The sequence below is a fragment of the Poecilia reticulata genome, linkage group LG13 (assembly GCF_000633615.1).
Source record: "Poecilia reticulata strain Guanapo linkage group LG13, Guppy_female_1.0+MT, whole genome shotgun sequence".
NCBI lineage: Eukaryota > Metazoa > Chordata > Actinopteri > Cyprinodontiformes > Poeciliidae > Poecilia > Poecilia reticulata.
Genome location: NC_024343.1, coordinates 23,846,066 through 23,869,564, shown reverse-complemented (window position 1 = coordinate 23,869,564; position 23,499 = coordinate 23,846,066). Strand labels below are relative to the sequence as shown.

At 41.2% G+C, this 23,499-nt stretch overlaps 5 protein-coding genes across 7 annotated transcripts in view; 3 read left to right on the top strand and 2 right to left on the bottom strand.

Annotated features, from left to right (window-relative positions):
* LOC108166809 (zinc finger protein OZF-like) overlaps nucleotides 1-23,499 on the top strand; it is a gene marked incomplete at its 3' end in the record, with an annotated part of 267,441 nt that overhangs the window by 241,176 nt on the left and 2,766 nt on the right. The window lies entirely within an intron of this gene.
* Nucleotides 3,038-7,723, bottom strand: dhrs13b.2 (dehydrogenase/reductase (SDR family) member 13b.2). The gene is made up of 8 exons (XM_008426153.2): nucleotides 7,612-7,723; nucleotides 7,334-7,510; nucleotides 6,976-7,251; nucleotides 5,399-5,728; nucleotides 3,879-4,226; nucleotides 3,694-3,786; nucleotides 3,588-3,607; nucleotides 3,038-3,469 (listed from the first exon to the last, which is right to left on the bottom strand). The coding sequence occupies exons 1-8, from the start codon at nucleotides 7,655-7,657 to the stop codon at nucleotides 3,455-3,457; spliced, it is 1,305 nt and encodes a 434-aa protein (XP_008424375.1). The 5' UTR covers nucleotides 7,658-7,723; the 3' UTR covers nucleotides 3,038-3,454.
* On the top strand, nucleotides 8,000-15,003 carry gemin4 (gem (nuclear organelle) associated protein 4). Its single transcript, XM_008426154.2, has 6 exons — nucleotides 8,000-8,172; nucleotides 8,746-10,740; nucleotides 11,215-11,362; nucleotides 11,441-11,711; nucleotides 12,710-13,405; nucleotides 13,967-15,003. Exons 1-6 carry the CDS (start codon nucleotides 8,151-8,153, stop codon nucleotides 14,186-14,188), a joined length of 3,354 nt encoding a protein of 1,117 aa, XP_008424376.1. The 5' UTR covers nucleotides 8,000-8,150; the 3' UTR covers nucleotides 14,189-15,003.
* Nucleotides 14,615-18,424, bottom strand: LOC103474890 (protein FAM57A). Its single transcript, XM_008426155.2, has 5 exons — nucleotides 18,224-18,424; nucleotides 16,334-16,417; nucleotides 16,024-16,243; nucleotides 15,624-15,719; nucleotides 14,615-15,518 (listed from the first exon to the last, which is right to left on the bottom strand). The coding sequence occupies exons 1-5, from the start codon at nucleotides 18,343-18,345 to the stop codon at nucleotides 15,228-15,230; spliced, it is 813 nt and encodes a 270-aa protein (XP_008424377.1). The 5' UTR covers nucleotides 18,346-18,424; the 3' UTR covers nucleotides 14,615-15,227.
* The window catches only part of LOC103474892 (zinc finger protein OZF-like), a 38,803-nt gene continuing 35,779 nt past the window's right edge, over nucleotides 20,476-23,499 (top strand). Inside the window, exons 1-3 of one of the 3 annotated variants that reach the window (XM_017308189.1) lie at nucleotides 20,476-20,852; nucleotides 20,954-21,046; nucleotides 21,480-21,609. The gene's annotated coding sequence lies outside the window, so the exon portion shown is untranslated. The remainder of the gene's footprint in view (nucleotides 20,853-20,953; nucleotides 21,047-21,479; nucleotides 21,610-23,499) is intronic. The other 2 variants (XM_017308187.1, XM_017308186.1) reach the window with 2 other exon arrangements.

Sequence of the window (23,499 nt, the reverse complement as noted above, 5' to 3'; positions counted from 1 at the left end):
CGATTTCCATTGCTTTCCTTCTGACTTCACATCCTCCATAAGTCACCCTATGTTGCCCTCCACAATTACAACACTTATCCTTCCCATTTTTACATTCATCATAATTATGCTCTCCTCCACACTTTGGACATCTTTGTTTTCCCCTACATGCCGCTGCAATGTGTCCATATCTCTGACATTTTGGAGGAGAATCGACAGCAAATCCAGAAGAAAATCCAGGACCAGGAGAAGGAGCTGAAGAGGCTCCAGCAGGAGGTGAAGGACGCCTGCGTCTCTGCTGATGAAGCAGTGAAGAGTACGGAGAAGATCTTCACTGAGCTGATTACGCTCCTCCAGAAAAGACTTTCTGATGTGAAGCAGCGGATCAGATCGCAGCAGGAAGCTCAGGTGCTTCGGGTTAAGGAGGCTCAGGAGAAGCTGGAGCAGGAGCTCAATGATCTCAAGAGGAGAGACGCTGAGCTGGAGAAGCTTTCACACTTGGAAGATCACAACCAGTTCCTGCAAAGCTACGCCTCACTGTCAGCCCCCAGTGACCTCGCAGACTCAACCGGCATCGACGTCGATCCTCTGAGGCACTTCGAGGACGTGACAGCAGCCGCGTCCGAGCTCCGTGACAAACTGCAGGACATCCTGAGAGACGCTGGGACACACACCCTCCAGACGGTGTCCAGTTCCCGACCGGAGCCAAAGAGCAGAGCTGAATTCCTGAAATACGCCTGTGAAATCAGTCTGGATCCAAACACAGCTTTCAGAACGCTGAAACTGAGCAACGAGAACAGAGCAGCAATAGTGTGGTACGAGGACGAGTCCTTCACTCCTAACCCGGAGAGATTCAGCTCATGCAGACAGGTGCTGAGCAGGCAGAGCCTGACTGGACGATGCTACTTTGAGTTTAAATGGGCTGGAATAGGAATTTTCGTAGCAGTTGCATACAAGAGCATCAAGAGAGGAGGGAGAGCAAATGAATCGCTGTTTGGGTTTAATGATCAGTCGTGGGCGCTACGCTGTGACATTGAGCGGATAAGTTTGAAAGGAGCTGGTTACACTTTCAGCCACAACAAAGCAGAGACTCCAGTGTCAGGTCCTCAGTCATACAAACTGGGAGTGTACCTGGATCACAGTGCAGGTGTTCTGGCTTTCTATGATGTCTCTGAAACCATGACTCTGCTCCACAGAGTCCAGACCACCTTCACTCAGCCGCTCTATGCTGGACTTGGCTTTTTTTTCTGTGATGGAGGCAATGCAGAGTTCTGCAACCTCAAAGAAACAGAATAAATCTGATTGTACATTATAAAATATATCACCATGTTGATACAGTATGGTAGAGACAGGTTAAATATGAAAAAAACTGAGCTTGTCTGCTTTGTCCCACTAGAAACAACCAGTCAGAGCCAGGAGGCGGGTCTTAGCGCTGTCAATCACAATCTTGTGTAGTGCTGTTCATCCCTCTCACATTGGTCAAGTCTGTATTTCACTGTTCTTACCCAAATTTAGACAAATGATTGTGTTTTTATCATATATCCTAATGTACTTATTACAACAAAGACTTTATAGGTTTTTTATTTAAAGTAAATTACAACTTTTATTCATTTCATCCCTGAATTGCCTTTTTTATCATATTTTGATCATCCAACAGGTTCAAAACAAGTCAAGTTTGAAACATAAAGTGTAAAGTACCCACTGTCGCATTAATAAAACCTCCATTAATTAAGTGAAATGGCTTTACAAGTAAGAGTAAAGAAAACTGTTCTGTGTTGTTTACAGGAGTAAAATGTGCTACATACTTTCTGCACTACTTCAGTTTTAGTCAGATAAATAATGGTGAGATTTGTTTTGCTAAATATTTTTTCAGCAAAGATTTGTCACTGTTTTCTGTCACTGTACAAAATTTTGCTTATAAATCAAGACCCTTCCTATTTTTTTGTGTGTAAAATGATTAGCTCCTGAAACAAATTATGTATTTTTACAGATCATTTAGCTTCCACTCTTAGAGCATAAAAATCTGCATGTTGGGTTAACCCTTTACCCAAAATGACATTTAGGTCTGATTTTATGTTTACGGTTATTTCGTGCAACAAACCAACACAAATTGGTGCATAATTGTGCAGAATAAAAAAAACCTTCCAGCAGGATAAAACTGCCAAACATACTTAGAGTAGCAAGTGTATCTTCCACAATGGCTCTTAGTAACTTTATAAAGTAAAAAGAACCATTTGATGTCTTCAAATATAAAATTCAGGTTTTTCTATTTATTTTCATATTTGCTCTGAATTTTTTTCTCTTGTAACTAGATTTTAATCTATATATGTTTTTTGCATCATTTTTCATCCCGGAAAAAAAGAATATCATCCTTTACATTTATTGTAATTTTAAATCCTAAAAACAGATATAAAATTTAGGGTTTTTTTAAAATTATGGCAACACATTTTTTAATTATGGCAACACATTCCCCAAAGTAGATATTTATATAAATAGATAAGTTGTCTTCTGCAGCTCCAAATTAGTTTTTTTTTTTTTTTTTTTTGGCTGGCTTGAGATGAAAAATGGCTTTTTGGGTTGTTAAGGTTGCAGACTCCTAGAACAAAGTATTTTTGTGTTTTTGAATTGTCCAGTCAAAGTCCAGACCTAAATCCAATTAAGAATCTTTGGAAAGAATTAAACGCTGCTGTTCACAGATCCATCCAATCTGCCTGAGCTTGAACTATTTAACAGAAGAATAGGCAAATGTTTTGGTTTGGAAAGATTTGTACCTGTAAAAATTATTCTACAAAGAATTCTTTCAGTTGGCAGAAATACAAATGGACGGCACACTTTCTGATTTTTATTTGTAAAAATTTTGAAAACCATTCTTGCATAATTTTCCCACTTGAGATTTATTTATTTTTTATTTTTTTAAAAGGTTTTATTGGCTCTAGTGGTCTTTATTTGAAAGTTAATTGACAGAAAAGTTGGCAATGAGAGATGGGGAAGGACATGCGGCAAAGGTCACCAGGCCGGGAATCGAACCTGTGACAGCCACGTCAAGGAGTAAGGCCTCCATACATGGGTTGTGCTTAACCCCTGCGCCACTACAGCACACCCAAGATTTATTCCATTTTTAAAAATTATTCTACATCATAAAACCCTGAAAATCGCGTGAAATATAGACTGTATGCCTGCAAACTGTGGGGGTGAAAAATTCAAAGGGGGTGAAAACTTTTGCTTGGAATTGTAGCTTAAATACAACTTCTTCAATATTTACTCAGCCACACCTCAAATAGTAGCAATTAGTAGTTTGTCAAGTTTTCGTATCCAGGAATTATTACTCTTAAAATTACATTAAAGTCAGTGCAATGTAGAAAACACAAGCTGCATACAAGTAACAAATCATCATGATCATCATAAGATGCACATGGAGAAAAGAGTCAGGAAGTCCAGGCTGGTTGTCTTAATTCTCTTCATGGTCCATCGCTGCTCAGTATGGTTTATTCTGCTCAGAACACACAAAGATAAAAAACACACACTCACACACTCATCAGGTTTTTCCTACATTTTACACTGAAATTGGTAATTGACTCAAAAATAATTCTGATTCAGTGTAACTTTACCTGCTTAGACTTTTTTCTTGCTGTGGAGAAAAAAAATACAAGTCTTATTTAGATAATAAAATGCACATGGGTCTTACATTCTTATAATTTTAAAGCGATTGGTCACCTGTGTGCAGGGCAGACAGCATCACAGCCAGAACAACGAGCAGGAAGGCCAAGATGAATAAAACCATGAGGTAAAAGGTCCAGCTGGTCGGCTCTGAACAGAGAGAACAAACCAGATGTAACCCTCTGCTGTCATCTGGTGGTGGACCGTGGTTCTGCAGCGCAGCTACTCGGGACTACTCTCACCTTCGACTTGCAGGATGAAGCTTTTCTTGACAGGCATTCTTAGCGACTTATGGGAGACGATGCATGTGAACTGCCTCCCTGAAGCCTTGAGCGAAGCCTTGAGGTAGAAGAAGCCCGACAAGGAGTAGGTCTTGTCCTGGTTGTGCTTGTGGCTGGACAGCAGGATGTTCTGCAGCATCTTGGGAAGCGGGGCCCCGACTCGCTGACCCAACGCCGCCGGGTCCTGTTCGTACCAATTTATCTCCACGTCCAGAGGATAGTAGTTGTCTGCCTCGCAGACAACCTTGTGTTCAGTGCCGTCCAGCACAGATAGAACAGGGCCCACGTTCAGGGAGACACGGGGAGGCTCTAAAAGAATGAAATGATAAATTTTTTAAAGATAAACTGATGCAATACTAGGTAAATATACAATTATTCTTTTAAAAAATAGGTTTCTAGTGCTTAGGAACTGGCGCAAATAGATTTTCAATCAGTAATGAAAAACAATTAAAGGATTCTTGAAGCAGCCTCTCAAATACTTTCTTTCTTAAAATGTATTCACAAACACAGTAAAAAAAAATTGCAGCATGTATGCAGTGCAACATGCATTCAAGTCTGTGTTAACTAATGTAAACCAAAGGTCCAAAATGGATGTAATAAAGGGCACTATTTGTCTGGTTAAAACTGGCCACATTTTAGGTACGTGGGCTGGTTTTAGAAACAGTTTGAGTTCAAACAGTTCGAATGGAAGCATAAAAACATGCAAAATATAAGTTTTGCATAATTTTGCTCATTCATACCAGCCCTGTTTAGTTCGCTATATTCAAACTCTGATTTATTTGCCTACAAACTCAATGGAGTTTCAGTACCTTAACAGTGATGGTAGAGTAGAGCGAGAGATGTAAAGACAGACTCCAGTTTGTCATGGTGGGAAAAAAAGCTGATCAAAAAAGCAAAGCTTTTAATTTTCCAGGCCGTCTAGACTCCAACCTTTGCCTTCAGTCATGAGATATGGCTGAAATAATGAGATTCTGGACATGAGTGGATGAAATTAGCCTCGTCATTCAGGGGGTAATTTGGGACAGAGCTGCTCCTGCTCTGCATCAGATGGAGTCAGGTTAGGTGGTTGTGGCACCTGGTCAGGATTCCTCCAAGGTGAATCACTTTGCAAGTTTTCTGGGAACATCCCACAGCGAAGACAGCCTGGATTATGCTGGGAGGATTATTTATAACTCCTGAATGGGAGCGTATCGCCCAGGGGAGAAATGTTTGGGTTTCCCTACTGGATGTAATTAATTGCCTGGTTAAACCCCCTTAACCCTCACCCCCGGAAAATACAATGGAAACACGACACGCGGGCATTCCGTCGCAGGTTAAGGGGTTTTAATAACTGTGAATAAAAATCATTATTTTTAATATTCAATCCCTTTTTTTGTTGGATTTTATTATTAAGACAGTTTTATTTTTATTCCCACCCAAACCAGGCGACATTATTTACTGACCCGACTGAGAAGCTCTCTCTCTCTCTCTCTCTCTCTCACCTTCGATTTGCAGCACTACGTCCTGATTCCCAAACAGTGGATTTACAAGCACAGAGCAAATGTATGTCCCTTCACTGCTCATCTTGGTGAAGGGCAGTGTGTAGGTGGCATCTCCTCCAGCGAGGGCCTTTTTCCCCACTCCGGAGCCTTGGATCTGCCCCGTCCGGCTGCAGTGGCTGAAGAGTTTGGTCCTCTCTCCGCGCTGCTGCCAGTGCCACTCCACCGTGGTGTTTGCTCCCCGGTGGTCGATGCCGAACTGGCAGTGGAGCCTCTGCTGAGAACCCAGGGTGGCTTTCACAGAGGGAGTTTGGGTTTTGGTAACCATGGCAACTGCGGGACAAAGTTAACCATACATCAACATTTGAAGGATGAATTAGGGTGGTAAACACCTTCATTCAGATTTTGAAGTACGAGATGCTCATAACTTCAAAGGTTTTCACATCCCCTCAAACTTTTGACACATTTTAATGTGGTTTATTGGAATCGTGTGCAATATGCAACATAGTGTCATATTACTATGAAATAGAAGGAAAAGGCAACAGAAAAAAACTGATAATCTGGGGAGATGAGCGTTAATCATAGCAGCACCCAGTGGGTACCTCTGGAGGAGCTGCAGAGATCTACAGCTCAGGTGGGAGAATCCATCTACAGAAAAACCATTACACTGTAAAAACACGAAATCTTACCAAGTGTTTTTGTCTTGTTTTGAGTGCAGATATCTTTGTAGTACACATAAAATAAGGCAAAACTAACAAGTTACTTTTCAGGAACTTGTAGCAGTTTGTTTTATTTGATCGTTTAAAAGAGTCTTGCAATAAGTGAAATAATCTCCCAGTTAAGTTTTCTGACAATTAGTTGAATAATCAGGTAAAACAATTTGGCATATTCTGCTGATTTTTGTTTGACCACTTAAGCTTATTTTATTCAATGTTAGTAAATACTTCATAACATACAAATAGGCAAATATTTCAAATCCTATTTTAAATAATAAAATAGTTGACTGCCTAGAATGCAATAACGCAGCATTCCTTTATTGTGCATTTGATCATTTGTAGTGAAGAATGCATCTGTAGCTAAAAGATACTTCTAACGTCAACGTGTAAAAAAACTCAGCCCTATCTGTTTCACTTAAAACATCAACACAGCATAGGGATGATGTGTTGATTCTTTTTTAATTAAACAATTAATAGCTGCAATAATTATAATAGCGAAATGTGCCTAAAGGAAGATTTTTATTTATTTTTTTACAGAAGTTGAACAATGACACTTTAAGAGTTCTGGGCTGAAAATCGTTACAGAAAAATAAGCTTTTTTTCATCATAAATCTAAAATATATTAATTTGTATGTAATTTTGGCTTAATTAGTGCTCTGAGGTTGTTTGTTGTTCTTTCAGCAAATGCCCATTTTAGAGTCTGTTTGTATAATCCAGTTAGTAATTAATCGATTACAAAATTTCTTCATTTATCACGATTAAGCCGATTCAGCCCCAATTACACTTAAGGTTTGCCGTAGTCATTTCAAAAAGCTCACGAGGTGTGAATGTTCAACACTGTATTTCTCATCTGTTGAGGTTTACCAGATGTAGTCAGGATCTCAGTGTCAGCGATAGCGGGCCAGCTGCGGTAGTCCTGCTGCCCCGGTGGAGGTTCGTTAGACGGATGTCTGAGGAAGCCGGTGACCGTGAACAGGCCCTTGTCTTGCTTCAGGGTGCAGGTGAACCATCGGTTGTAATCCTTCGCTTCCTGGCTGGGCCAGTGGATGTGCATGCCCTCTGTGCTGTACCTTCGCAGCTCACATTCCAGCTGCTCTGCTTCCACCCCGTCCAGATACCGCCGCAGGTCCAGCTTGGATCCTACGCCAGAAAGGATAAAACCTGAAATGCAGCAGTTTCCAGCTCCGTTTCCTTGACTTACAGGCCGCAGGGAGTGACTTACCAGTGATCAGAAAAGTGATGGCATGTGGATTAACAGGAGTGTCTCCTTTTTGACCAAACTGCAGCATGGCCTGTCTATGGATGAGCTGAGTTTCAACATGACCCTCGTTATTGAGGCTCACATGCTCATCTGTGAACTGACAGGGCAGCCATTGGATCTGATGAACACAGTGCACGCCTGTGGAGGGTTATATGACGAATTAGTATAACACAATGTTATACTCCACACAAAATGACTCCATGCTTACCAAAATACACAAACGTCTTTAAACGACATACCTGTTGCTATAAAATAGCACAGAAAAAACTCCAGCAGCAGACCCATGGTGATTATTCATTGGTGATTTCCACTTTGGTTCTCCGTGTAGAACTGTGTATGTGTATCAAGACGCTTTCGCTTTCATTTTCTAAGAAAAAGAACTTCACGCAGCTCACCTTGTATCACGTGACAATCATCTGAAAACTGCATGACAAAAAAAAAATTACAAAATACTTTAGAAAATGCTTAAGAGAATAAAAAATAATGTATTTTTATAGTAGAGGATTTTTTAAAAATTACTTTATATATCGATGTGGCTGTGGGAGCCGCAGTACCGGCACTGTCCAGAGGCGTCGCTGTAGCTACAGCTGACCGCTGCCACACGTTAAAAAAGCGGAAGCACTGGACTCTTGAAATGTTGACATGATGTTAAAAAAAATGAGGATAACTGTAGCACGCCGATACCAGTAAACTGGGTTGAACCGCGACATAGAACCGCTGGTCTGGTTTGTAAAGCTGCTTTTACTGACTGGGCTTCTTTTCTCCTCATTCAGCCGCCATGGCGCTCATTATGAACAAAGGTAATGTATATTTCCACTGTTTTCATACCCTATGAAGTCCGCTTGTCGTCTACTGTATATAAATATATATATTTAATACATTTTTTGTTAATAAACTAAATGTAGAATGTAAACAGAATAAACTGTAAAGATGAACTTTAGCTGGTGTTTTGTTGTTGTTGTCATTATTAGCTCATATTTGTTGGACTGTACTCTCAGATGGAGTTATGTACCGGGTCACCGGCAGTGATTGACAGCTTTCCATCATTCTCGTTAGCATGAAAAGGAGGCCAGACAAATGCTATCAAAAAAAGATAAATGACTCCAGACCCGTTTATTCAAATTTTAGCTGAGTTTTTAGAAACATTCAAAATCTGTTGTAATTACTGATGGATAGAGGATTGTGGATTTTCTTGTATTATAGTTTTTTTATGAGTTTAACTTGTATCATGATTTATAATTTCAACCACTTGTAAAATGTAGTAGTGGGCTACCTAAAGGGTTAGGAATCTCCTCCCCCAGAAAGCTAGAAATGGCCTTGGTTATAAACCTGTCTGGTGCTTGAACTAAATCATGAAGTTCTGGTTCTTTCAGATTCAGCCATTCTTCAGGGGGCTTTCCTGCAGGCGGAGAAGCTGTGTCTCCACTCGTCTCTGTCCTCGCTTCCGAAAGCCGACTGGAGCCATGTTGGGCGCCCGATCTTGCTAGCACTCCAAGAAATCTGTGGACCAAATGACCCTGACAGTCAACCCAACCTTCAAGCTTTAACTTGGAAGAAGAGGATTGTTTGTGTTGTGTGGTTGAAGCTGTTGAGCAGAGAAGCTAAGGAGGATGTAGAAAAGGCGTGGAGGGAGAATCCGTTCTTCTCCCTCCAGAACAGCCTCCCTGAGGTGAACCACGCCGTCCTGCTAGAGTTGGTGAAGTCGACTGCTGCTGCGCCCATTTTTGCCCGTTTCCTCCTTCTCCTTCCTCCGGATCGGATCGCCATGGAGCTGGGAAGGCTAACGGATCACGTCAGGAGCGATCCCGCTGGGGAAGAAGATGTCAGATTTTTTCTGGAAGTTTGGTGGGAGCTGTGGAAAGGAAGAGAGGAACTTAAATCAGAGACCGAAGAAACCATAGAGACGATGTTTGCCAACCAGTTTGAACGTCTGTCCTCAGAGTCTCCTCACGCTGCAAAGAGGTTGAAGCTGGACTCTGCAGAAATAACAGCATCGTCTGCAAACGGTGACATCCTGCATGTTCTCTTTAATGCGCTGAAAGACATGACGGATCTGGTGGCTTCTACAGATGTGTGTTTTCAGTCTTTATCTGTTTCTCTTGATGCTCTGTACACGTCCTTCCTGATAACGCAGGAAGTCGTTCTTCCTGTAAAAGAAAAGTTGGACATTTTGTGTAAAATGATCGGCTGCAGAGGAGAGATTGAGACCCTCAGTGCTGAACTTATTCGAGACGCTCAGAAAGACTTGAGTGCCTCTCTGTCGCCGTCTCGGTTTCAGCCCGGCACGATGAAGCTGTTTGAAGCCTTGAAGATCATCACAGGTCTCGCACAGTTTTGGAAAGATAAAGGCCTTCTGGTGGTCAGCAACCCTTCGACTCCATGTTTCTCTGCCGTCCGGCTACAACGCAGCATCCAGAGAGTCCTGATGGCTCTCGACGAAGCTCCTGAAGCTGCGGCGGAGACGAACACGCTCAGAGATCTGCTCAAACCCCTGGACCTTCCTGCTGATGAGAACGCTCCTGACATTCAGGCTCAGGTAACCGCGGTGATCATCGCTCACCGCCTGCAGGACTACCACAGCTTTGCAGAGCTGTTTGCAGGCCAGGCATCCTGGGCTCGTTCTGAGCTCTGGCTTCACTGCCTGGACGAAAATCAAGCTGCTTTCCGGCAACATCGTACCCTCCTCAGCCTCTCTTCTACTCTCATGAGTCTCCTACACGCTGAGAACTCCGATATTAGTCAATGCAGGAAGTTGATGAAGATCGCCGCAGATATTTTTTCTGCACTTTCTTTAGAAGACAAGAACCAGACGCTTGCTGCCATGTTGGGTTTATCCAGCAGGGGCTTCTTCAAGCAGCCCGTCTCCTCCGCTGTATCGGAGGGGTTCCAACAGGAGCTCAACATGGCCTTCAACTGCATCATCCAAGGAGGGGGAGGAGCCTCAGCAGCAGTGTCGCAAGGCAACCTGACCACCGCCGTCTCCTTGGTGGCCAGAGTGGCGTTTCAGAACCCAGAGGCAGCGTTAAAGTCCTGCTGCCACTCGGCCGTTTTCAACAAGGGAGCCTTCTCCCTGATGGCCAAGATCCTGCAGCAGCTGCCTGGACTCAAAGCTCAGCCAGGAAGAGAAAATGAAGGGGAACCTAAAGATGATAAAGTAAATGCTGCGAGTGGTAGGAATCTGCTATGCAGGTGTTTGCAGGACACAATCAGGAGCAAATCCATGTCAGCCAGTGAGAAGCAGCAACTCCTCAAGTTCCTGGATCTTCTGATGACACCAGACTTGATGAATGAGGAGAAGAAGCAGCGAAGTTTCCTGTTGCCTCAGGAGGTCGTCAACACCTTTGTCCTGCCCAACCTCTCAGCTATGGGTGAGGATGCCCTTGTTATTTCTTAAAAAATCTTCTGGAAAACTTACTGAGCCTTGTGAAAGAATTTGTATTTATTCACATTTTGTCCTGATACAACCATAAACTTTAGAGGGAACCCATTATCCCAAATTGACTTTTCGTACGTCTTTTACTTCCATTTGGCTCTCAACTAATCAGTCAAACTGTTTAAAAAACAAACATCCAGCCGTTTTCTGGAAATGCGTTAATGTTTTTTCATGTCTAGGAAAGCAATTCGTTGAACTCTATGTTTGTAATCTGACAAAGTGTGACACAATCTGCTATGAATCATTTTATTTCTCAGGCTTTATAAATATTTGACTTTTATTTGTAGTTATTAACTTCAATTCTTATGTCTTCTAGTATTTGTAGCCAGGCCTCACATGTACTTGGGTGGATGATGTGTTGAAACATTTGCTGAAGGATTCGCTCTGTGATTTCTCCATGTATCTCCAGATGACGATAAGATAGACACAGAGTTCAGTCTGCAGCTTCTCCATGCTGCTCTGTCAGTGGAAGCAGCTCCTTCCCCTCACTGGGTGTTGAGCTGCTCTCCTTTCCCCCTCCTCTTTGTCTTGGCCCAACTCTACAACCAGGCTTACAGGTGTGTGTATGTGAAGTTTCTAATGTTTTATATTTTCTACTTTTTCACCTTTTAACTTCATTATGAATCATCTGATAGATGTTGGGAGGAGCCAGCAGAGGGCGCCGTCCACCTACGCTCCATGGACAACAAGGAGCTGCTGGTGTCAGTGCTGACCACTTTGGGGCAGCTGGTGGGGGCGGAGATCAAGGCAGCCCCCAGCAGCTGGTCCAGGCCTCTGTACTGGCTCTACAACAAGGCCGAGGAGTTGGACTGGACCGTTCGATTCCATCTGAGGCCCGTGTGGGGAGAGCACTTTAAAAACGAGGTGCCCTCCTCTCTGCTGGAAGTCTGTGACCTTCCTGAACAGGTAGGAATATCATGTCCACACTGCAAAAACACGTATTAGTAATAAGTATTTTTTTGCCTAATTTCTAGTGCAAAATAAGACAAATTTAACTTTTCAACAAGACATAGAAGCTTGTTTTAAGTTGATGACATCTGAAATCTGGGTGCAGTGTTTCTGAACCTTCAGAGCCACATAAAGACGGTTACAAAGTCGGCCTTCTAGCACTTGAAGAATATTTCCTGGATTGAACGACTAATGTCCCAGCACGTTCTAGAGAATCTCATGTGTTTATCTTTAGTCACAATGATTAATGCAACACCGTTTTCACATGTCTGCCTGAGAAATCAATCGTTCAGCTGCAGCTGATCCAGAACGCTGCTGCTCGCGCTCACTAAAACCAGGAAGTGAGAGCACATCACACAGTTCTAAAGTCCTTCTACTGGCTCCCTGTAGCTCTGAGAATAGACTTTAAGATGTTGTTAGTTTATAAATCACTGAACGGTTTTGCACCACGATACATTAAAGATCTGCTGGTGTTGTATCAACTTTCTAAGGCTCTCAGGTCTTCTAGTTCTGGTTCTGCTCTGCATCCACAGAACCAGAACCAAACATGGAGAAGCAGCATTTAGCCTCTATGCTAATCTATAAACTGAAACAAACTTCCAGAAACACTTCAAAACAGCTGAAACACTGAGTTCCTTTACAGCAAGGATAAAATCCCATCTGTTTAAAGTTGCTTTTGATTAGTAGAAAATGGATTATTGATCAATATAGTTGATGTGCATTGATGATTTTAATGATGGTATTTGATAAAATGTGATATTTATTGATCATTTCCCAGTTGGTGACTGTGTGATGTTTTTAAGGTGTAAAGAACTTTGAACTACCTTGTTGCTGAAATGTGCTATTCAAATAAACTAGACTTCATTAAGTATTTGAAACGGGCTGAGATGATCAAAGGGTTTGGATGTTTGAACCAGGCTGCAGCAACGTTCCTGTCCTTGTTCCCCCCCCCCTAGGACTGGTCCGGCCTGGACCTCCCCGAGTACGGCCCGGGAACGGGTCTTTTAGCCTGGATGGAGTGCTGCTCCCTGTCCGACTCCCTGCGGTCCACCATGCTGTCCTGTCTTTCTCTGGACCGGCACCGGCCCGACCACGTCAGCATGTTCAGCAAGGGCCTGCTGGTGGCGCTGACGCAGAGCCTCCCCTGGTGCTCCGTCTCCCAGTGGGAGCGGCTGCTGGGCGTCCTCAGGGAGCTGATCACGTCGGCTCGCCTCAGCGTCCCGTTCTCTCTGGAGTATGTGGACTTCCTGCCCCTCCTGGATCTGAGGCAGTTCTCGTGCGAGCTGCGCCTGTCGGTTCTCCTGCTGCGAGTCCTGCAGCTGCTCTGCGGCTCGAGCTGCGCCGACTGGCTGTCCTCTGACGGCTGGGCCCACATCTGCAGGCTGTACGCCCATGCTGTGAGGGACATGATGAACTGTGTGAAAGCCAAGCTGCCTCTTCATTCTTCTTCTTTAGAGTGTCCTAAAGCTCCTGATTCCTCAGAGTTAAATCCGTCTGTTAAAGCTGCAAAAAGAGATCATAATCCTGTGGAACATGCAGAAGACTCTCCTCAGGAATCAGAAGATGCTCACATGGAGGAGGCGGCTGCAGCTCCAAGCCAGGAGGTCCTCTTCGTTCTCAGCCAGCTCTTCTGCCACGTTCAGCACATCCAGGTAGGAATCAAATGATTATATCTGGATTTTACCAGCAACATAGCTGCAGCAAAGGTTTGGTGTGGAAAAACTTCTTTTAATGGCTATGAAGTTACAGGCATGGATGCAGATATGGGAACCCTGATAAAGCCAGGAAATAGGTTGATCACAAAGCAGATCTTACTGCTCAATTCCATTTTTTTTTTTTTTTACTGATTTACATAGTTTTTTCTCTCATGGTTGTCGTTCAGACTGCTAATTAAATGTGACCGCAGTGACACTTGTGTGTGAACGATTTATGTTCCCAAAGCAACCCGCATGCACAGAAGAACGTTGATGTCACACAGCTGTGCAACATTTACAGAAGTATAAATCATAATGGAGCAATTTATGTATAATTTTTAAAGTTTGCTCATCAATGGGAGTTGGCGGTATTGTTACAAGATCATAACAAGATGAAGATAATTAAAAGAAAGCATCTTTAATGTGTGCGCCCTGAAATATCTTATCCAAATAGTTCCTTATGATTGTGTCATTGCGAGCACTGATATTGAGATTTGACATGCATTTTGTTTATTCCAGGTGATGATGCCAGGAGGCCAGTCTGAGCCTCTGTTCCTGTGCAGCCTGGAGATCCTCAGCCACTACGAGGCCGTCATGGCGGCTTTCCCAGACAGCTGCAGCCACTCGGAGAGCGACGACGCACGCCACTTCTTCTCCACCATCACAGACAACCTGAGCAACCAGCACATGAAGGCAGTGCTGCATCAGAAGATCACTCAGCTTGTGTCGTCTGCAGCTTGAACAGATGCTCTCTGCGCGTTTCCTACTAGAGATGAGGCGCTTTGAATTTCAGAATCCACTTTACTCAGGTGTAAAACCTGAACTCTAGTAAATACGTGTTATTTTCTAGTGCAAAGATGTGATTGGTTCATTATTTTTATTAGGGGATATGAAATTAGGTTGAGAGCTATCCTTGTTATATTCAGCAAGGTTGGCTCTTTTGAACTGTAACGTTAAATAACATCCACCAGTGTTAAGTAGACCACTAAGGCTAAAAGCATCTGAAGTTAGTCTAGATTTCTTTTTGATTGATTTCTTGACCTTAGAAAACATTTTCATAAAGCTCAATTTGAAGGCCAAAAATGTGGAAAAAATTGTTGGTGGCCCTTTTAATGAATAAAAATCCCACAATGGCCTCTGAAATAACTCCGAAACAGATAAAAGTAATAATTAAGAAGAATTTACTGAAAATTAACAAATGAAAATGTGACATTACTTTTGAATTATGGTTCATCTGAATCATTAAAAAAAGAAACTTTTCACAGGCAAAAATGGCGGTAGTTGTAGAAAAGATTTTAAATAATTTGACCATGGAGACATGTTAAGGTGTGCCCTGTAGTTAGCATTAGCATGACTTCAAGTTTTTAATCAGTCTACCTGAAAATTAACCAAAATAAAATTACAAGAATAAAGTCATGTTTCCCAAAAAAAAGTCTGACTATAAGGAGAACTGACATGGAAAAAGTAGTCTTTCAACTGTGGTAAAACAAATTATTGTGAATTATATTTTGCTACTGGTTTTACAGATAAAGAAAAAATCTGTTTACACGTCAAAAGACTGGTTAATAATCTGATGTTTTTGTGTTTACTACAACTTTATTTAGGTAATGTTACTACTTTATTTTCAAAATACGACTTTATTCGTATTTAGTTTTTTTTCTTTTTCTTAAACTGGCCTTAATACTTGTAAAAACGTTTCAGTCCAAATAAATCTTTAGTAAAACCAAGCACAGAAGCCATGCTTTCCGGTCTCAGTGTCGTAAATGAACAGACCAGCTCCTCAGTCTGCCTTCTTCACATCTTCGTCTACCTGCGGCCTCCTCTGCCTCAGGTAGAGTCGCTGTGCTTTCCTCAGCAGCAGGATGAACCAGTAGACCTGTGGAGCCAGCAGCACCAGGTTCCCCACGTTACAGTGCAGAGGCAGGTGGAAGGCCACTCGGTGCAGAGGAATGCCGAACTGCCGGCCGTACATCCAGTACATGAAGGGGAAGAGGAGGATGCGACACGTGAAGAAGCTCAGGAGCACGATGAGGCCGTTGATTTTATGCAGCTTGGTGCCGTCGAGGCGCAGCTGTTTGTAAACATAACCGGAAGCGTGCGAGTTAAAAAACTGGAGCAGTCTACCAAGATGTGATGCAAAGAATGAGAAAGAGAATGTTTTTCTTTCATTGTTCACCTGAATGAGGATCTTCCCTATGGAGACAAAGGGAGTGCTGAGCTCTGTGATGAACATGCAGCCAATAAAGAAATCCCCCAAACCTCTCCTGAAAAACTAAAAACAGGCACAATGTGGCCAATAATTAACTTAATGTTTCGTTTCAGTCATAGATATATGCTCCCTTTACATCAGGACCTAATCTAGCCAATAAAGACTTTGTTACAAAGAATATTTCACCTAAATTAACTATTTCGTGATCTGGAAATATTTCCAAACGGTGAAGAGCTGCGTCAAAACATTCGAAGAATCTCACTCAAAGTTAATGATTTTAGATCTGACACAAAACGTTCCAAATGAATGAAAATCTGTGACGGCAAAGGTTCGACTGAATGAATATGAATTTCCTCACTGATCTCACCAGTGTGATGGGTGTGAAAATAAAAACCAGGGCCGCGTGATGGAGAACCAGCATCCAGTCCTTGCGAAGGAAAGCCCTGACCGTCTGCAGCGAGTGTCCACTGGGAGCTTTGGACCCAGCTCTGCTCCTCTCAGTGTGGAAGTGGCTCAGATACATGGCGTAGATGTCAAAGACCATGTAGGGAACTCCAAACAGGACAAAACTGTTCACCAGCCAGTGACTGTGCATCATGAGACATGAAGCATTTTAACTGGATTGTTTTTCCTATACTACAATGAAAATGTACCAGTAGATTTATAGAGTTATTCACCTGTCAGTCATCACATCCCTGCAAGATGAAACAACTGTGACTCCAGCTGCAGTGGCCAGCGACCCATGGACAGCAGAAAGCAGTCTGTAGAAACACATCAAACCAGATGAAATTAAACTACTGTAAAACTGAATCCTAATGCCGATTTTTTATTTATTTTTTTTACCCTGGAAGCTAAAATATCCCTGGATCTTTTTGAAAAACTTAACTGGAACAGCCTCTGCACATTCAACTAAAGCTTGAAAAATGTATTATTCTTTATAAATTGTGACTTTAAACTCATTTGACTCCTGTCAAACTTATGATGGATTGATTACTGAATAATAATTTGGGGAATCAAAAAAAAGTTTAACAATTTTCCATTTATTTTAAGAATTAGTCAAGAAAATGAACAGCATAGAGTGAGAACAAATTTGATGCATGTTTTTTTTTTGTGGATTTGTTTTTCAAATTAATTTAGGCCACTTTATTAGTTACCCTTTGCTAGTACCAGGCTGGACACACATTAGTCTTGAAAACTGCCCTTTTTTTGCCCTCATAGATTTTAGTAAATACTGTCATCGTGGTTACATTCATGATGTAAATTTCCTGTTTTACCATATCAGCTACATTTCAGGTTTGTGTTGAGGTGCGTTATTCTGCTGGAAGTGCCCATGAGAAGACGGGTACACTGGTATGGAGGACTAATCCTACCATAATTAAGAATGAATACAGAAATACATTTCTTATTAAAATAATTAATGGGCCAAAAAGCAGCTTTTGGTCAAACAATCCCTGCCCCCACACAAACGGTTATCAAACTCTTGAGAAACATGTATTTATAGATTTCTTGTGTATGTGACATGCATACACAAGAAAATTATTATATTTTTCAACTATACTGTACTTTTATACAGTTAGTATTTCCCCTTGGTCTTTGCTTCTAGAAACAGACAAAGCAAAAAGAGAAAGATTTTATGCAACAAATGTAATGGACATGTTTTGTATCCCAATCTTATCAAGGAAGAATAATAGGTCACCTCTAAAGAAAAAATATGGATTTACTTTCCGATAGCTTTCAGATTATGTGACCAAAAGACTCCAAATCAAACCAGCTATGTTACTATACTGGACAAATGAAACACAACAGCTTTAATCAAATTCATGATTTAATCGATGCTGAAACAACTCAGCTTGTACTAAGGGGGAACAAATGTGCCAAGACAAAATCCATAACACTGCCACCACCAGCCTGAACAACTGTTACACATCAGGATAAATCCATGCTTTCATGTTACTTACACCTAATTTCACCCCTTACCATCTTAATACTGCAGCTGCTCCAGACTCATGAGGCATTTTGTGCATTGTTGGAGAGCCTTTTTACAATGAAATCCTCAATTCCAGTTCTTAGGAACAAAAGGGTCATCTGGTAAGGTCATCGGCTGCTGTAGCCCGTCTGCTTCAAGGTTTGAAGTGCTGCGAGTTCAGTAGTTGTACTCCACACACCGTAAGCTGCTGAAACAGTCTTCAAAGTCGCCTCTGAAGTAGTGGGTAAAAATCCCAGTGGGTCAGCAGTTTCTGAAATACTAACACCAGCATGTCTCAGGGCCATTTTTTTATACAGTTATTTACATCCACTTTCCTCTCCTTTTTCATTCATGGTTTGAACTTAAAGAAGTTCTCTTAAGTCTTCATGCCACAGTTGTTGGGCTGTAGGCATTAGCTGATTTACAGGTGTACCTAATAAAGTGGTCAGACGGTTTTAGCATAACCAGGCTCTTCATTTGAAAAGCAAGCTAAATGTCCCGACTTTAACAGCTCTTCTATCCCTGAAATATTAGAAGTTCAGTCCCCACGACCTTAGCAGCAGCTCGCTAACATTAGCTTGTTACTCGTGAGGAAGCTGACCTCTCACTGACTACGGTGACGTCGGCTTCGCTCCACTGCGTCCTGGTGTGTTTTAAGATCTTCCTGAAGCCGAAGAAAAGCCCTGGAAACACCGCAGCTCCACACACCAAGGCAGCCAGCATGTTTTCAGAAGCCTCGGCAAATCCTTGTCCCTGCAAAACAAGCTCTGCCTGCTACATGTAACCATAGACATATGGTGAGAACTTCTTTTTTCATCCTTCTTCTTGATTTTTATTGGCGGTTGGCAAAAACCGTGAAGTAGCATTAACGCCATCTACTGGTATGGAGTGTGTTAAAGGTGACAAGTTGGTGGTGGCAATTTCCTTTTATTGGAAGATGTGTAAACAACAAGGCAGCAATACAAAAAGTTTTCAAATACAAATCAATCAGCGCTTTAGAGCATAACTGCAGAACGAACAATAAACTAAAAAGAAAAAGGAAATTAATATATTTATTAATTGTATTATTTTTTTTATTTGTTTAGTTATGTATTTATAAATAAGTACACAAATAAATAAAACAGTGAAAACACAGGATGATTCCTGACTACAAAAACAGAAAATGTTTGAGACAATGCAGAACTTAGGCGACATTGTCTTACATTTGGATTTGTGTACATCTATGACTTTTTCAAGAATTAGATCAATGTTCATTAAAGGGGAGTTTGTTTGCCTATTTACAATCCAAGATAAGAACACAAACAATGCCTTTCTGACAACATTTTTCCAGTTGAGAAATACTTGGCTATCCATTTTAAAACATCCTTCCAAAAATAATATGAGATCTTTCAATGACAGAATCTTGATATCTTAATGATGATTATTTCAATGTCATTATTGCAGAAAAAACTCATGTTTCTTCTGATCCTCCTTGAGATGGTACTACACCTTCATTGGAGTCCAGCTGTGTTCAACTGAACTGATGGGACTTGATTAGGAAAGGCACTCACCAGAAAAAAGACCCCACAGCTCACAGTTTATGTCAGAGAATGAGAATCATGAGGTTGTAGGAACTGCTCAAAGAGCACAGAGGCTGGATGACTGGTTGCAGAACAATGACCCTAAGCACACATCTAAAATAGCAAAGGAGAGGCTTCGGAACAACTCTGAGACCATTCTTGACTGGCAAAGCCAGAGTCCTGACCTAAACCCAATTGAGCATTTCTGGAGAGACCTGAGAATGGATCCACCAACTTTCACCATCCAATGGAACTGCAGAGGATCTATAAGGAAGAATGGCAGACTATCCCCAAATCCACGTGTGAAAAGCTTGTTGCATCACTATCAAGAAGACTCATGGCTGATACTTCTAAAGGATGATTCTACTAAATACAGAGCAAAGGGTCTGAATACTTATGACTATGTGATATTTCAGTTTTTATCTTTTAATATTTCTACGTTTGTTTTGTCTCTGTCAAGATGGGATGCTGAGTTTACATTCATGAGAAATAACTTTTTAGATTTTTTTACCAAATAGCTGCAATGAAGCAAAGAGTGAAAAACGTAAAGGAGTGTGAATACTTTCCATATCCACTGTAAATGGGAATCAAGTTTAAACAATTACATGAAACACATTTGAAAAATATTTCAGTTGTGATCTTTGTGTACACTGATATATCCTGAAATCAAGTTCAAACACACATGAGAATCCTCACAGGCCACACAACTTACTGCTGCGATCTTTGTAAAACAAAAGATTTATCTATATATCAAATCTAATCTCACACAAGAGAACCACCCTAGAACAGAAACCATTTTGCTGTGATGTTTGTGAGCAATGATTCTAGGAGAAAGGTGATTTAAACACACATATGAACATCCACACAGGGGAGAAACCTTTCAGTTGTGATCTTTGTGGTTATAGATGTAGCCAGAAATCAAATTTAAACAGATACACAAGAATCCACAAAGATAAACATTTTAGTTGTGATATTTTAGGGACAGGACATGCAGACGAATCACGTTTTAATCACGTTTTTACAAATCACAAACCACGAATCAAAACAAACAAAAAAAAAAAAAAATTCAGCTGTGTGTGTTGAGCTAGAGGACACTAATGAGTGGAAACTGATTTAGAACGTAAACATAAGCATGGAAGGAGTATGAATACTTTTAAGCTTAATGGTATTTATGAAAAATATATTTTCCTCATAAACATGAGACATGTAAGAGACATAATATATTATAAAATATATAGACATATGTAATACTTGTACGTGTGAGAAAACCTAATACAATGCAAAGTCCCGCAGTTTGACAATGAAAGTTATTGGTTGTTTATCTTAAAAAGTTGAAAAGGTGAAAGCGAGATTTGACTGAGAAAACGTTCTACCAAATAACTCAAGAAATGAATGTTATCAGTATTTCTTTCAATATCTAACAATGACAGTCCGAACTAAAAGTATAATGTTTTCTCTCTGCAAATTGAATAAAATTGCCATTTTTACCTACACTCCTCACCAGTAGGTGGCGGCGATGCACACCGGAAAGTTTTTTTTTTTGTTGTTTTGCCAACCCGCAAAAACCGCAAGAGGAAGAAGAAGAAACTTCATAGAATTTCCTGTTTCTCCATCTTCGGTCACGCGAGGACAACAACGCGTCCCGCTTTTCATTGTTTGGTGATATTTCTGGTAAGAAAACTGTACATATTCTTATAGTTTGTTGAAACATGTCTGTACCTTCGCAGTAAAGTGTTGAGCAGGCAGTATTTTAACAGGATGGTGTGTTTCAGAAACGGATGGTGAAGAAGAGCTGAGTGCGGCGCAGAGCGGCCATTTCCTGCTGAGGATCAGTTGTGGGATCATCTGTGAACTCCAGCGTCCTGGTGAGCTGAAATATTGCTGTGGAATTAAAACTCTGATGAAATAATGCATAAAGTTCTTCCACACGCTTTAAATAACTGCTTTTGTGTAATTTAGCTCTTTGTATATTACTTGTAGAGTCAGAGGCCACTGCCATGTTTCTGTCCTTTTATCTAATTTATTTAGGGCTTTTTCAGTTTTAATTATTGGTTTTTCTTATTCTGTAAGTTTTCAACATTTAATTTTGGTTACCAAACTTTAGCAGAAGTCTCTATTCTGGTTTTTGAATAAAAGTAGAAAGTACAATTCTGCACATTAAGAACCCCAGCTATTGTCCTGTGAGGATAACTGGGACCAACTAAAGATCCTAATAGATGAGTTACAGAATCACATTGTATTTTACAATGATTTGTAGCTTTTTAACATTGTTCTTTTTGTGGTTCTTGTCTCTCCCAGCTGGTCTACAAGTTGACCTCACCACCAGTTCATCCATCACTCTGGTTGTGGTCTCCATTAGAAGAAATGGAGCATCAAGGCAAAACGCTGGAGGCTGATTTCAACCCCAAAGTCCTGCTGCATAGATTAGGTCTGTATGTTTTCTTATCAGTAATGGTTCAGGAGCATCTTTCTGAGGTTTATCGTCTTAACAGAAAGTTAAGAAACGGTTTGTGTCTGTGTTGGCATATTAGCTTTCTATCTGATGGAAGAGTGACTGAATCCCAACGCAAATAAACGTTTACAATTTGATTCATCATTGGAACATTCAACTTTTCTGCTGCTCTTGGTTCAGTGGAGCTCTGGTTCCTAAAGCCATTGAAGATKATGTTCAGGTCTTTGGCTTTCTTTTTCTAGATAGCTCTCATCATTTAGGGTTGAAGTCTGTTATCTTTCTGATCTTCACCCAGATTGAACAAACTGTTCAAATGATGGTTGGAGTCAGACTCTCTTCCTGATCAGCTCTGAAACTGGGTATAGAGGCACTTTGGTCTGGGAAGTCTKCATTCAATCACAACAACGTAATGACAGCGATGATCCTAAGAAACTCTCTCTAGTTCCTAAATTAAGCAAATTACTGTAAATGGCTTTAGGGCACATTGGCTTTGTCTTGATTCTCTGTTGGGTCACACATCTGATTCAGAGCATTGAGGGTACAAAAAAGAAATACGAAAAACTAAGGATGCTCTGATTAGGTTTTTTGCTGCCGATTCCAATACCGATCATCCATGAGGCCGATCTCTGCCGATCACCTGGACTGGCTGTTAATTTTTCGCTTTAAGTATAAATACTGCTATATGATCTGACACAATGGAAAAATTTTCTGGCAATAAATTCACTTAATTTAGACATAAACATGGAAAATATTTGCAGGCACACTGCAGCAGCTACTTAGTCAAAAGGACAACTGAAATCCCTGCAATTAGTAAAACAATATTTAACAGTAAGGCTCTCAGTACCATAAATTATACATCAGTCAAATAAATCTATTAACACTGCCTATCTCAAATAATATAAAAAAAAGAAAAAAGAGAAGAAATATTTATTCAAAGTCAAATGCAGGTTGCATCAAAATAAAGTGTCCCAACTTTAATGAATCAAAACTTCCTGACAGAACAGCTTGCTGGTTAATGCTGGCTCTGATTGGTTCTGACTGAAGGGAGTAATTCTGCAGAATACCAGGAGGAGGCAGATCAATTTTTTTCTCCAGGGATTATCTATCTTATGTTATTACATAACCAAACTTTTAATAAGTAGGTAAAATCTTTCCTGCTGCAGCTTTAAGTAGAGGTTCGGTGTGAGAGTTTACTGTCTTGTGGAGCAGAAACGGAGCTTCGTCTGTGAAATATCACTACCAGTAGCGCTTAGCAGCGGTTCAACAGCGAGAGCAGGACCAGCGTCTAACACCGCTAGCTCGTTGACTTAAAATTAAAGGTGTGCTCATTGATCGGCCACCGATCATAATCGGCCGATTTCCGTGAAAAAGTGCATGATCGGTGATCGCCGATCACGGTCTCTTGTTGCAGATACCGATCACTTCCTTCTCATTTCGCAGCCTGCCTGTGCAGCTGGTCTCCTCTTTCCTTCACACTGCGCAAACGCGCAGCAACAAATCCTAAGCGATGTGAAAGTATAACGCACTCAGTGAATGGGGATGTTTGCGTGTTGCGGTGGAAAATTGAAGCACGTGGAGTGAAGCACATCAAAATGCATCAACACAACGAATCTAATATGGCATAAAAACAATGCCATACTTGACGGAGTTTGGCTACATCAAGGCTCACTGCAGTAAAAAAGATATATGGAGGATCAGATAGCAGGTAAAGCAGCGCACAGGTACAAACACTCACCCGGATTAGCATGACTGTCAGAAAACCCGCAAAATAATTTAAGTCTTCGAGCTGCGATGTAAGACGCTGGTTCTGCTCTCGCTGTTGAACCGCTGCTACGCGCTACAGGTAGTAATATTTCACAGACGGAG

What these genes read in the sequence shown, in the direction of transcription:
- LOC103474890 (XM_008426155.2), bottom strand. Translation starts at nt 18,345, where the DNA reads ATGCTGGCTGCCTTGGTGTGTGGAGCTGCGGTGTTTCCAGGGCTTTTC. An exon ending in GTCACCGTAGTCAGTGAGAG is followed by an intron (nt 16,418 to 18,223) that starts GTCAGCTTCCTC and finishes GTGTTTCTACAG; the next exon opens with ACTGCTTTCTGCTGTCCATG. An exon ending in AGGGATGTGATGACTGACAG is followed by an intron (nt 16,244 to 16,333) that starts GTGAATAACTCT and finishes CATGATGCACAG; the next exon opens with TCACTGGCTGGTGAACAGTT.
- gemin4 (XM_008426154.2), top strand. Translation starts at nt 8,151, where the DNA reads ATGGCGCTCATTATGAACAAAG. An exon ending in GCCCAACCTCTCAGCTATGG is followed by an intron (nt 10,741 to 11,214) that starts GTGAGGATGCCC and finishes ATGTATCTCCAG; the next exon opens with ATGACGATAAGATAGACACA. An exon ending in TCTGTGACCTTCCTGAACAG is followed by an intron (nt 11,712 to 12,709) that starts GTAGGAATATCA and finishes CCCCCCCCCTAG; the next exon opens with GACTGGTCCGGCCTGGACCT.
- dhrs13b.2 (XM_008426153.2), bottom strand. Translation starts at nt 7,657, where the DNA reads ATGGGTCTGCTGCTGGAGTTTTTTCTGTGCTATTTTATAGCAACAG. An exon ending in CGTAGTGCTGCAAATCGAAG is followed by an intron (nt 4,227 to 5,398) that starts GTGAGAGAGAGA and finishes TCATTCTTTTAG; the next exon opens with AGCCTCCCCGTGTCTCCCTG. An exon ending in GCTGTCTGCCCTGCACACAG is followed by an intron (nt 3,608 to 3,693) that starts GTGACCAATCGC and finishes TTTTCTCCACAG; the next exon opens with CAAGAAAAAAGTCTAAGCAG.